Genomic DNA, 13,735 nt, shown 5'->3' on the forward strand with positions numbered 1-13,735 from the left:
CCCCGGAGGCAGTGCGCTGATGGGGGCCTGCGCGCCGCGAGGCTCGGCCGCATGTTTCCGTGGAGCTCAGGGGAGCCGCGGGGCGGGCGGGAGCGGTGGCCTGGGGCACCGTGACCCAGCGGCCGCCCGCGCCGTGTTGTGGCACATAGGGGGCGGGGGAGGCCAGGCCCGGCCGGGAGGGCTGGCTGGCGGGTGGGACGGGCGGCCTGTGGGGGAAGCGGGAGGCGACCGGGGCCGAGCGCCGGGAGGGTGAAGGGGTTGGGGGCGGGGGAGCCGTCCCCGAGCCGCTGGAGGCGCGGGTGGAAGCCCGGCGCCGGTGCGGGCCCGGCTGGGGGCGGGGGCCGTGTTGCTGCTCGTTCATCCCCCGGCCCACCGGGACCTGCGCTGCTCGAGACCTTCGCGTCACGTCGGACGAGACCCCGGGAACCTGCGGGGCATAATCGCTCTGCTTGGGCACGGTGCCGCACGGCAGAGTGAGAAATCCATCCTTCTGGCTGCGAGGAGTCGGAGGCCGGTCCGGTGGTCTTCGCCTCTCCAGCAGAAACGTGCTGTCCTCTGCTAGCGGGGTTGCTCACCGCATCCTCTGCATCCTGCCGGCCGCCCTTCTTCCCATAGTTGTGCATTCCCTTCCAGGCTTGGCTGCTTAGGCCCAAATCCATGAAGACCCTTAATGTCTCGTTTCTTTTGGCTGAAGTTAAGCATGTGCATGTCTTTCCCTGGTTTTTAGTTCTCTGGCAAATGTCATCTAGTGGTTACAGAAGATAATAAAGCAGTAAGGTTCCCGTTTTATTCTGATTTTGCCTCTTGGATGTTTGACAAATCATGTAGGTGACCTGAGGGAAGGGGTAATAAGTTTGATAGCGGCTGTTTATCTAAAAAGTGCTGTGAATCCAGGTTATCCGCTTTGAACTGCACGTATGACACCTCTTCACAGCTCTCTCCTGTCCTTATTTCCTCTGCTGTGTGTTCACCAACAAGTGGGTATCCTGCTTTAGTTGATGTTAATTATATGGGTTGAGTGCTCTGAGCCACAGAGAGTGTGATATTACTCTTTTATACCTTGGAGCACATGTATTTCGTTTGAGTGTGGCTTTTCATACTGTTCTGCTGTTAGAACTTGTGCTCTTTAAGGTTGTTTCACCCCACTTCCTGCCAGGTAGGTTGACTGGGGGTTCTCATGCTTTATACTATCTTACCTTATGAGAGCATATATAAGCTTGTCTTAATGCATTAATTTGCCTGTTGAAATGCGCTTCGTTATGTCAGTCCTCTTTCTTTCAATCCACTATTTCTACAGCATGAGGTGGATTTTTCTTTATTCCTTAATGGTCATAAGTGAAAGTTGTAATGATGGCTTCATTCCATGTTTTCAGATGAGAGCTTGAAAAAACGTGTTCCCAGTTGTGCAAGGGGAGGTGAGCACTAATTATTAATTTGAGCTAAGCTTCTTGTCCTACTTAACAGCTGAAATCAATGGTACTTATAATTTCTGTGGGAAAGGATAGGAGGAGATTTAGTAGCTTTTAAGTGGGTAGTAGCAATGAGGAGGGTATGCTGGAAGCAAGCCTCTTAGCTGGAATTCCTGCACTGTTTCCACCTTAAAGCTTTTTTCCTGATGTTCTCTTTGAATATCTTTTGTATGTCATGGCTGTTTCTGACTACATCTTGTGAATACCTCTCCTTAGAATGTTCTGTGTAATTAATGCATGTTTCAAGATCTGCTCTTATTTCTTAACAAGCTTTTGTTTTAAAGCAAGAAACTATTACTTCTGAGTAAGAGTAAGCCAGTGCCAGTTTTTCTGGTATAATAAAATGTGACAGGAAACATACTATTATCTGCAGGTTAGAACTTTAACTTCTGTTATTTATGGAGAAGAGTGAGCTGGATGGACTTTGCTATCCTGTGAGAACAAAGGGCATGGCCCTGAAGCTGTTGCCACACCAAGCTTTTTGTATTCAACTACAGTCATGGGGCAGCACCTTGCTGTTTTAGGTGCTGCACTGACCAGATGGACCCAGGAGACAGTAAGGTGTTATTAGTGAGGCAGGCAGTTGTTCAGTGTGTTTTAAACTTGTTAAAAGAGTATTCTTTCTTACAAGGCTCAGAATTAGCCTCTGTGATTTACCTTGTACAGGCAGCGTATTCTCATTGAATGGCCGGGGCAGCCATAGTGTAACTCAAATTGGTTCCAGTTAGAGACTGTTAATGTCTATGAAAAGCAGCAGTCGTTTTCAGGAGCATGTTTCAGCTACTGTTTTCTGTGAGGTCTGTTAGGTACTTCTGTCTGTCCCCTTTCATCTGTGCCATGCCTCTTACAGGAGAAGCACTCCAGATATAATGGTTGGGCAGGTTCAAGCATCCTCTTGTGGGGAAACCGTATCCCAGCACTTAAAAGATAGTATAAAGGCAAAGTTCCGACCAAATCTGCACTCTCCCCCAGCTGCTGGAGGAGTCGGGTGACGATTCTTCAGTTTTGTACTCCTATGTTTCTAACTCTTTGTTCTTTCCTAGTCAAATTCTAGCAGGCCATTTTTTGTGCAGGATGCAGTATCATCTTGTGACAATTCCTGTGACCTTTCTTTGTGCCTTTGGGCAGCATAGGGAGGCCGACGGCGGAGAGCTTGCCTGCCACCTTCTGAACGCAGAATGCAGACTGAGGGCTGCGAGACAAACAGCTTGGCAGATAGTATGTGTGTGGATTTCTACAGAGGTCTCTGGAACTAAGGATGTGAAAGATACCGTGTCTGTTTAGCCACCTGAATGTTAACTTTACAGTCGTCTTTGCAATGTGGCGTGGCCTCTCTCTTCTGTCAGTCTCTCCAAGTCATCAATTTTGGTGAAAGGGCTGCTTGGGCATACGTGATGTGCCCTCCCCAAGAGGTTTGTTGTGGTGCTGATCGGCGCTGTGGTAGTACTTGTCACTGAATCCCTGTTTGAGAGAGGATGTGAAGTGCAGTGTATTAGAATGCTGTCTCGTTCAATATCTGGGTATAGTTGAGCAGGGCACTTGGGAAACCGAAGTTAGCATAGCAGCACAGCAATAGCACTGGGGAGGTCTCGTGTGATCTCCCCAGGTCACCCTCTCAGCAGCTTATTTCACCCTTTCTGATAACCTTGAAGGGGTTTTCTTAGCAGCTGGTTGAGCACCATCCCAGTCTGCAGAGGAGCAGTCTCATTCTGTGAGCTGTGATCCGCACCCCAGGCTTGCTGCCCCCGGCCAGGGTGAGGAGCGCAGAACTGATCTGTGACTTGCATCGTAGCATGAGATGCTACATAATGGCAATGGATAATGTTCATGTTTCCGGTTTTCCTTCATTTTCCTTTCTTTTATTTAATTTTTTTTTGAGGGAAGTTTTTCGGTGAGAGATCCCTGCGAAGACCTGAACAATGTGGATTTTGTGTTTTCTACCATCTTCCATGTCTTTTCATCTCTGTAGTGTGCAGTGACTTTGTTGCATTGTTATAGCATGTGATTCTACTGCTGGATCTATGCAGACAACCATCAGTATTCATGTTTCACCTGAGAAGATCTGCCAAAGAGAACAGTTTTAATATACGTGGCTGTAATGGCAAGGGGCAGAACTTTTAGTCACCTCAAATGAAAATGTGCGGCATCCCTGACACTCATGTTACAACAATATTAAATGATTCTTTCCTAAAAGATGTCCCAAGGTCTTTTGGGGAAAATGGAAATTTTAACTCTAAATTGTAAGATGATTTTTTTGAAATGGTATTTGGCTAGGAATTGGAAAATAGGTCTGGTGTACAGAGGCATAACCCACAAAATTGAAACCTGTGGTCTTTAACTGAATTACTTTTCCTTTCAGGGATTAAACTATTTTAGTTAGAAAAACATTTTTAGTATGGGAATAAATGCACTCCTATCAAAGTGTAACCCATTACAGCTAAATCTATGGGGATTTTGAACATCTTTCAGATGTGTCCTAATTTATTTTAATTGAATGCTTCCCATGAGTGTTAAAGGACTGGAAAAAAAATCACAGTTACTTTTTCTATTTTCTTTCGTCTTTTAGGAAAGTTATTAACCTTCAAGTTAGGGACTGCATCTGTTTTGTGTATCACGTGATGAACAGTATTATCTTACTCTGTAGGGACAGGAGGTTTGGAAGAGCAGTCGCTTTGGTCTTGAATGTCTGCGGAGCTGAGGACGTAGTTGTCTGTTCCACTGGCTTCAAATACTGAAGTAGTGAAGAGTGATATAGTTGTACGGAACTGAAAGGGTATGTAATGTTTCACTTTGAGACTGATCTCATCCTTTACCTAAATGTGTTCATGTGCCAGGCCGTCTTTGACTTTAGAGGGAAAGTGCTCTCCAAACTGTTACTTTGCCAAGAAACTGTTAACTTATTCCCTATGTAAATTGTTGCTTATATGTAGAGCATTTGATGACTGAAACAAAACCGTATTACAGATGTGTAACGCTGTCTGCTTTAGTGCAATCACTTACCCACCTGTAAAAAGTCTTACTTTTTACTCTTGTGTTCATTGTAATTGAAGAACAGTGATGTAGATAAAGAAGAAGGAATGGTTATCAGGACAGTTGAGGAAAAAATAAGCAGCAGGATACTGGCAGAACTGGAGTGTTTGGCTTAAAATGCAAGAAATGACAAAAGACTGAAAATGGTGTGTTGCTGAGGTGGCTGGGAGAAAACAGCAGCAAAACGGTCTAAGCTATAAATCTGGTTCTAGCAGCTGCGTGACATGTAACTCTGATGGAGATAAGAGTCAGGGTTCCAGGGTCTGCCTAAGTTAGAAGCGGTAAGAATTAATGATTCAAACAATGTCTGGGAAAGCAGTGAGATCATTAAAATAGTTTTAACAGCTTCCTTGTTGTTCCAGCACATTGGAAAGGAGTCCTCAAAAGATCCTTGGTACAGAATGTGAGTCCACATTCTGCTCCTCCAAGGGGGAGTGCAAGCACCCAGCTGCCTTGTCTTAAACAGTTTCCTTTTATGTAAGTGCACCCAACACTTGTGTGCTTCGGCGGCCTCCCCAAGAGCTTCAGAAAGAGGACACTTTTGTCCTTTTCTCTGATTACGGAGGGCAGAGGTTGCAGTGCCTAATTTTCATATGTTCTCATGCTCTAATAGCTTGTTTTGCTTTGTCTCACTTACGCTGTGAAGTGCCAGTCACAGTTACCATAAGCCCTTTTTGTTGACCAATTTACATTTTTGACTAGCAATAATTGTCTTTTTATACTTAATGTTATGGATTGCACTAAAGCTGAATAGTGCTTTGTGGGCTATTTGTTCAGCCCCACAAAGAAGTTCTTGTGTGAGCACAGCTCTAACAAGTGATCTAAGCAACCCTGATACAAAAACTGTTCAAAGTTGTTTTTCTCACTCTTTTAAATAGTTTATTTTTATGTTTGCTGGTAACTACTTCATGTAGTAGGCAAATTTATTTTTAGATATGGACTCTGTCTTTTTCAGCGTTCATAAGAAGTAAAGTTTTGTTTAGCAGATGGAATTTAATTTCCTGTGGTGGGCTGTCATGGATTTGGTGTAGACTTGAGAATGTGGACTCAGTTAATGAGACCATTTTGGGTCAGGCCCTGACGCCAGTTAATCTTTATGGGGAGACATTAGTGCAGGCCTAGGGATTCTAACAGGTGTCAACCAGAGCAACAGATCAAAAGAGATGAGCTTTCTGGATGCACATCCTCCAGTTCCTTACGCTAAGATGCTTTAAGTATAATTAGACTTTGGTAAACCAAGGAGTTTCTTCTGAAACCTGTAAGGGTTTAGTTTCTGAATTGCAGCCCATTTGGATTTGCCATGTGATGGGTATCAAATCTTCTGGTCAACTGTATCATTAAATACAAGTTTTTAGAGCTTTTCTGCAAAATGGTGGAACTTTAAGACCTTCTCAACAAGGATTTGCCCTACAGAAGTGTGCAAGAGGATTATTGTCTGCTTTGCTGTAAATGTTGACTTGTGCACTTGAGGTAGCGTTACGCAAAGCTAATCCCAGATTAGTGCCTTTCCAAGCAGGGAGGGTAAAACTGGCTCTGTTAGTTGAGCTTGTGAAAGCTGTAACATGTATGTAAGCACGCACCTGAGATCCCCAGGGAGTGATGATTTTGATGTGCCAGTAAGATGTTTAATGGATTGTGGCGGAATTCAGCTCATGGAGAGGGGAGGGTTGTGCACGGGCTAGGTCTTAGCATCAAACATGGAGAGTGGTTTGTGTTACAGTAAATTTGCTTGCTTGAAACGTAATTAAGCTGTGAGCAGAGACCAAGCCAATGGAGACTTTAATTTTGAAGCCTCGATTTGCACAAGGAGAAAAGATGAATTTTAAAATGAGGAACATGCGACTTCCACTGAAGTTGTTGGGGTTTTAGTAGTGTTTGTTACTTTTAAGCCAGCAAAACGTGACTGCAGTTCCCTAAACCAGAACCTGTTTTTTAGTGTGGCTGTGGGCACAGGGGCTGGGATGGCTTCTGCTTCCTAAGCAGCTTTCTGTGAACATCAGGCTTTCTGACCGCTGGTGCCCAGTTTAAATATTTCCCTCTGCAGTGGGAGCTTTGGTGGGGTGTGTGTGTGAATGTGCAAGAAGTGTGTGTGATATACATATGCGTGTGTGTATATAAGCTTATATTGATTACATGTGTAAATATATATTTAAAAAATAAGCTCAAGTAAGTGCAGTCAGTACAAACAAAACACTTTACTGTCGACAGGGACTTACTGTCCAGATGAAATTAGGAGATGGCTGAACATTCGATCCTTGTATCACCATAGTAACCAGCCAGTTATACTCCACTACGTACTGGGGTAACTTCACTGACTTGCAGAGTGTCAGGCTGCTATAAAACTGATCTGGGGAGAGAGTGAGGTTCATGTTTCTCTGGTGTTTGACTAACATCAGAGCAAACCCTCGGTTGCAAGTGGCTGCAGAATGATGCTGTAGAGCTCCTGCTGCAGCAGGTCAGTCCTCTGTTGTCCTTGGCTGACTATGGAGCCCTTCAGTATTTTTCAGAAGCAAACTTTTGCATAGCAGTTTTATTAATTTTCTTGGTGGTTTGGGTATTCTGGGGACCACGTTTCAATGAATAGAAACTGTAACATGCAAGAGATGAGTTTCTGCTAGCTAGTTTAACTAGACAGATTTCTATTTCTGCGCATTTCATTTCAGGAAGGAGGTGCTGGAGGAAGAACTCCTTCCCGAGACCTTGATGCTTTTAAACTATTGGGTTTTAAATAAAACCCCTTTGATGATCAATAATTCTAGCTAGCAATTTTATCTGTGTTACAAGTAATGCATAAGGCTCGTACCTGATTAGAGGAACATCTGTCTAAAACAGACTTGTGAAACCCTGGAAATATTAAACAAATACAGTATCTGAAATATTTTAACATTTTATTTAAAACATTGACAAAATTATTGCAGTCTGAATCAAGGGGTCAGTCTCGCTCCGCTTTATCAAACCTGAGTTGCTGCATGGCTGTTATGCCTAACATAAATCAAAGGGGAAGCATTTTTTCTGTAAAACTTTAATTTCCTCCACGAGACAGTTTTATATAACCTGTCATTTTAATATTGCACTACTTTTTTTTCCAACAAAAGCAGCATATCAAAAACTGTAAATCATGTTTGCTTACAGGGAGAAATGCAATGCAAATAAGATACTTCAGCTTTGAGCACACTCTTTTGCAAAATAAAAATTCCAGAAACTGTTTTAAGATTCAAGAGAGGATTTTTAAAGCAAGAGGTCTGACCGGCTACTTTCTTTGTGTTTGATTGCATAAGAATTGTCAGCAGTTCAGGTTTTTGGGTTTTTTGTTTTAAGAGGAAAAAAAACACGCTCTTGCAACATTCTGGTTTATGCTGGCTTCCAATTACTGTGCTATTTACTCTCCTGGATAAGGAAAACCACAGCTGTTCTTTCGGGCTTTTTAAGGCTGACCTCACTAGAGAGGGGCTAAATGAGCAGACAGAACGTACACTTCTCAAAAAAGCTTTCCATCACAGAGTTGTTGTCCATTTAAGAGTTTACCTTTTTTTGTTCAGAGATACTAGACTGAGCAAAACACGAGATGCAATTCTGTACCTTAGTTAGCATATTGAGGGCTAATTTTTTTAGGTTGTGAGGTTTTTGAGGTTTGCTAACTAACCTGGAGGCTTAGTGCTAGAATAGATGCTTCCTAATATGAGAATCAAATCTTAATGCCTCTCTCTCTCAGGACTGAACTGAGGTTTGTATGAAGCTCTGCTGCTTCTGGAGCCCAAACAGCGGGCTGATTGCGAGAAGGGATTGTTTAACAAGCTTTTGTTTGCTTGTTAGAAGTGAGGGAGTTTTGTCATGTAAGTGAAAAATTTAGATTTCTGTAGGTGGAAATGTTTTAATCTTTGTCATTGTGGGAGTTGAAATACTTTCTCTCTTTTAATGGCGTAATGCAGGATAACTGTGATTTGGATTTGGAGAACTGCTGGGTGTTTGCCTGTATCCTTTGACTATGGAGTAAATGGAGTCTTCATAACCTGAAATGGAGACATTGTGCTTTTTGGTTTTCTTCTGCTATCAGATCTCCATACGTGACTGATCTATGAAATGGCAGAGAATGGAACAGATTGTGACCAGAGACGCATAGGAATGATCAAAGAACAGCACAATGGAAACTTCACAGGTAAGTGGAAAATGACTTAATGTTCTCAGCTGGTCAGCTTGGTGTAAATGCTGGTAAAATGACCAGCACAATACTGAAAAGGAATTTATGTTGCTGAGCTTCATGCCCAGATAATGCAATAGGCCTCGATGCCTGAATCGATCTTGGAAGCTTCAGTCATCTCTAAATCTGAAGTCTGGAGGATTTATGTATTTTAAAGCCACAGAGTAGTTTTATGCTGTGTATTTCCATTCCATTTTCTATTATATTCTTTTCTCCTTCCAAACTTCTTATTCTGTAGTCCATATGCATGTAAGCCCCGTAAAGCTGACTTGGGTACCAACAGGGGCTGCAAGAGGACTGAGCTCAAAAACTGAACTGTGTTGGCAAATACATGGCCGTAGAAGTCAGGCTATACAGCCCCACCCTTTGGCACTGAAAAGTTAGTACTTGGTAATAAAAATCTGTTTTACGCTGGGAAAAATCCAGTTATTAGTTTCCCAATTTCTAGCTTTTCTGCTGACATTTAGCTTCACCATAAATTATCAGTTTTAATGATAAATTACCAACGAAACAGTTAACCACTTTATCTCCTGGCTCACCTCTTGTTTTTCTAACTGATACATCTGAAGCAGGCTCAGGTTAATGTTTAGGACTCATGAAAAATGACCTGAGAAGATTTCATGAAGAGCCTTGTGTCAGTGAATTATCTGTGTTGTGTGTGTAGTAAGTATAGGGTAGAAATTACAATCATCTTAGTTTGTTTCCTGTCAGCTTTGACTGTGCCAGTTCCATATTTAATTAAGTTTTGTAACAAAGTGATTTCTCAAGTTGTATGCAGTCTTACACCATTGTCTTTTTATGACCTTCACTAAAAACAAGGTCATAAAAAACAAGATTGAAGCATTTTTATTAGACGTATGAAGTGAAAAAATAGATAATAGAAATCCATGAAGCAATGAACGTGGCAAAATTTAAAGAGGAACTGTATGTGTGTATGTATGGAACAAATCAAAGCCTTTTACTTAAAGGCTTAAGTCATTCTGTAATTCTGAGGGAATGTGGGTGTTATCCAGTATTTGCCATTGTAGGTTTTCTGTTAATTCATCTAAAGCAATTGATGCTTACAGCTGAAGAGTACAAAATTAAATGGACTATGTGACTGATGAGGTATGCAATTTCTATGTAAATATTAGCATCTGATAAGGCAGCATGTTTCAGTTACTGGAATAAGACTGAAATAATACATCTTGGGTTACAATATGCTGGGGATTCAGATTAGATTAATATTTTAAATGCAACAGCTTTTTACAAATTTAAAATTTATGAACACTATTGCAATGCTTTAAATGTATGCAAAACAATAAATATGTGCAGTAAATGATGCTTAAACAAGTTTATCTGTTTGGATACAAGAATTATTCTCATGTATTTTTTCCATTGTTCTGTGCTATTTTTTTCTTTTATTTCAGAATTCATTTTCTTTAAAAGTTTAAAAACTATTACCACTCATTAGCTTGATGACCTTTGAAGGAACCATTCTCAGCCAAAAAAACAGCTAGGATTTTTATTAGCCTTGACTAGTATTGTAAATGCAAAATAACACGTTTATTAGAAGAACCTTTGTTCTGTGCTTGTAGGGTAGTGTACAGCGACTGGTGTTACAGTGGTGCTGAGCTCTGCATCACAACCGAATCGCTGCAGTTAAAAGCAACCAAATGTATAGTGTCAGTCCAGCAAGGGGCAGCGGTATAGAAGCAGGTCCTTCTCATGGGAACACTTCCAGGCTGGTGAGCTCGTTGTGGAGAAGCTGAACAGTGTGGCAAGTCTTAACGTGGCCTGAGGATCCTGATTGGGAGGGTAGATGCGATTATCCAGTTACACGGTGGCTGAAGTGTATAAAGAGCATGTGTAACTCAATCTAGTTCGATTGGAGAACTCTGAGAATAGCTTTGGAAGAGAACCAAATTCAGACGTTCAAAGTGAAATGTGGTCTCTGAAGTGGGTGATCGTCATGTTTGAGCCAATACATTTGCTGATTTGTAACTAGTAGTGCAATACCTTCCATAAAGGCTAATAGATATGCCAGACTTTTTTGCACCCTGGGCCAATGAGATTCTTGAATGGTCCTCAGCTACTCAGAGGAAAAAAGCCACCTTATTTCCTTTGCTGGAGGTCACCTGATTTCTGATGTGATTGGAGCAAAAGTTTTGTGATGAGTAGAAAAGATGACTGGGAGCTCACATTAACCTCCTAAACAAAAAAAACCCCACATCCAAACAAAAAAAAGCCAGTATATTTTTAGGTAGGATAGAATCTAAACTGGCAGCCCGTGCTTTTACATTTCTATTGTTTTTCATTTGCAGATTCTTTGTTGAGTGAACGGAAGCGAAGGGACCGAGAAGAGAGGTTGAATATTGTACTGTGGAGACAACCGCTTGTTACCTTGCAGTATTTTTTCCTGGAAACTCTAATAAACTTGAAGGAATGGACCATAAAGTAAAGATCATTTCTTTAACTTCTACTAAGCGTTCTGGGGAAACCCATGCTCTGATTCAGTAGGTCATTCTGACATCTCGCTTTCCCTGATGATTCACAACTTTAAATTTCTTCTTTCAGACAGCATACTTATTTTTGTACCTTAAAGGTGGCTACTGGAACATACCACACTTCTAGCTGTGTACTCAGACCTTCTGCCTAAATTACATAAGTATAAATACAGTAAGGTGTCAGTGGAAGAAAATTGCAAACTTCCTTTCTGAAGAGTTGAATATTCCAGTTTGAAGGAGTGGGACAGCGTTTAGGGATCCTTAAGGCAAGAGATACTGTACTTACGACTGCAGTGTTAAGTACTGATCTATTAATGTATGTGTTAGTATCGCTGAATGACCTTCAAATAGCTCAGCCAGGGCAGGGCTCAGGATGACATGGAACTTGCAGTGATGTTTATGATGCTGCAAGGAGGACTTTGCTTCTAAGCTACGTGGTCCCTTTCACAGCAGGAAATGATTTATTAAAGCGCTTTCCCTAAGCATTATTTACGCAGTGGATAAAATGGGCTTTTATTCAGCTAGAAAATTTGTAACATCCCTACTAATGCTGAGATGCATAGCTATTTCTTAACGCACTAGGCTTGAGGGCTTGGAGTGCCAAAAGGCAAACATGAGTAAAACTGGCAACTGAAAAAGCCGGGGTAGCAGCGGTCCTAGTGCTTGTGTTGGTAACTGGAATCGCTTGTGTTTGGGACCGAGTTTACAATCATTTTCCCAGTGAGAAGATAGGATCTAATATCACCTTGGGTGATTCTAGCTGTCGGACTGCTGCTTTGCAGGGAGCTGAGATTGATGGTAATGGGCTACGTGCACTGACCCTTCTGGGCTAGGTGTGAGGTGCTGACACGTCAGGTCCACCGAAAGAAACTTCTGGTGTCCGTTTTGGTCCTCTGAATTGATATGCATGAAAAATACCAGGTTTACTTATTTTACTATGTGCATTCTTTCAACCATGGTTGGGAGTTGTTTCTTTGAGAACTGCTTTATTGAGTCTCATGTTAGCCATTTCTGACAGCCTCCAAGCATTTATTTAAACCCAGCAGGAATGACATTTGAGGTCTTTAAGACAACTATTACCTGGCTTCCTAGACATAAAATTTTGTTACAGATAGGACTTGTATCCTCTGCTGTGCAGCATGTTTATGTTGTCTAGCACTAGCATTACAATAGCTTTCCAGAAAACAACACTGCCTATTATAAGCTATTAAGTCGAGGCCTCAGATTGACTCTTAATGATCTCCTGCATTCCACTTGAGTGAATTGTGATTTAAATGATGACAGTCACTTGAAAAGTCAATTGTCATACCAACATAAGCAGCACAAATTATTTTAAAATTAAAGGAAAGTTGGACTGACTTTCTTCTGCTTGCTTAATATGAAGCATTTGTGACTGTTCCTGTATTGCATTTCTCCTATTTCTGTCTTTTTGTCTGTCAAAATAGATAAGTTACGTTCATAATTTGCTATTTCATCTCTGAGATCAACTGATGCTAGCACTTGCTTTTTTATATCATTAATGACAGTATAATAGTGTTTCCCCCAAAATAATAAATGTATTTGATAATCTAACGTGTGTGGCCACATACACATCGGGTAGTATGTGTTTGTAAGAATAAACAGGCTCAAAATTAATTGGCTATCAGATTACGTAGGAAAATGCTTTCTTCTGCTTTCTGTGGTAGCTTCCGAACACTTCAGAATTAGATAAAACGTATTTATTAAACTTTAAGCTGTTATGAGAGATAATTTCAATAGATTGGGGAACCAAAATAGTGTAAAGATTTGTTCCTCTTACTGTTACCAGCACAGTTTGAAATTTACACTTCTGTATTCCACCCACAGCTCATCCCTTGCCCAGGGCCAGTGCAGTGCCTGCTTTGCACTTCGCTTAACCATGGATGTTGTTGATGGCCCTGTGTTTGAGACTGTCTTGGCTGCAGAAGCTGAATAATTTGTTTTCAGATTGTGTTTGTTTTCAGGCAGTTACTTTGTTTTTCTTGATTTAAAAAAAAATAATATGCATGGCTGAACTTTGATCTCACTTGACAGTGAAGTAGAGAATTTTCCGTAAAGAATAAAGGCTCCCCAACTATATTCTTGGGAGGTTTATGCTTTTACGATAGCCAGCTTGTCAGCTGCCTTTGTCCCTGCTAACTACATCCATACAGACCCAGTCTACAGCGATAACTAAGTTACCTTGAAATGCATGCTAAATTATGAAAAACCCTAATTGCCATTTGTCTTTTAAGATTGTGGCATCGGCGAAGTATCTTGGTGTCTTTTTTACTGACGCTTGCAGTGCTTACAGCTACGTATTACATTGAAGGAACACATCAACAGGTATGAGGTTTTCAAGTTACTTTCCTTAGTGACTAATACTTCTGTCCATGTGCTAATGTAGATGTATTGGGAATTGGATGGGTCTTCATGAAATGGTAACGTGTCTTTTGAACTGCTGCTTGTGAAGGATGTTTGTTTCTCACGTCACGACTCCTCTCTCTTGTGTGTGGATGAGTTGCATTTTAGAGGTGGGGAATGATCAGCTGTAT

The 13,735-nt window shown here is 41.5% G+C and overlaps 1 protein-coding gene across 6 annotated transcripts in view; it reads left to right on the forward strand.

Annotated features, from left to right (window-relative positions):
* The window catches only part of VMP1 (vacuole membrane protein 1), a 68,722-nt gene that overhangs the window by 346 nt on the left and 54,641 nt on the right, over positions 1-13,735 (forward strand). The window contains exons 1-5 of one of the 6 annotated variants that reach the window (XM_040618406.1): positions 1,394-1,415; positions 4,114-4,242; positions 8,554-8,655; positions 11,001-11,133; positions 13,436-13,526. In XM_040618406.1, the coding sequence (XP_040474340.1) occupies positions 8,580-8,655; positions 11,001-11,133; positions 13,436-13,526 (300 nt within the window). In that variant the 5' untranslated portion in view covers positions 1,394-1,415; positions 4,114-4,242; positions 8,554-8,579. Of the gene's footprint in view, positions 1-1,393; positions 1,416-4,113; positions 4,243-7,956; positions 8,224-8,553; positions 8,656-11,000; positions 11,193-13,435; positions 13,527-13,735 lie in introns of those variants that run through there. The other 5 variants (XM_040618438.1, XM_040618397.1, XM_040618428.1 and 2 more) reach the window with 5 other exon arrangements.

This window comes from Falco naumanni, chromosome 1 (assembly GCF_017639655.2).
Source record: "Falco naumanni isolate bFalNau1 chromosome 1, bFalNau1.pat, whole genome shotgun sequence".
Classification (NCBI taxonomy): domain Eukaryota; kingdom Metazoa; phylum Chordata; class Aves; order Falconiformes; family Falconidae; genus Falco; species Falco naumanni.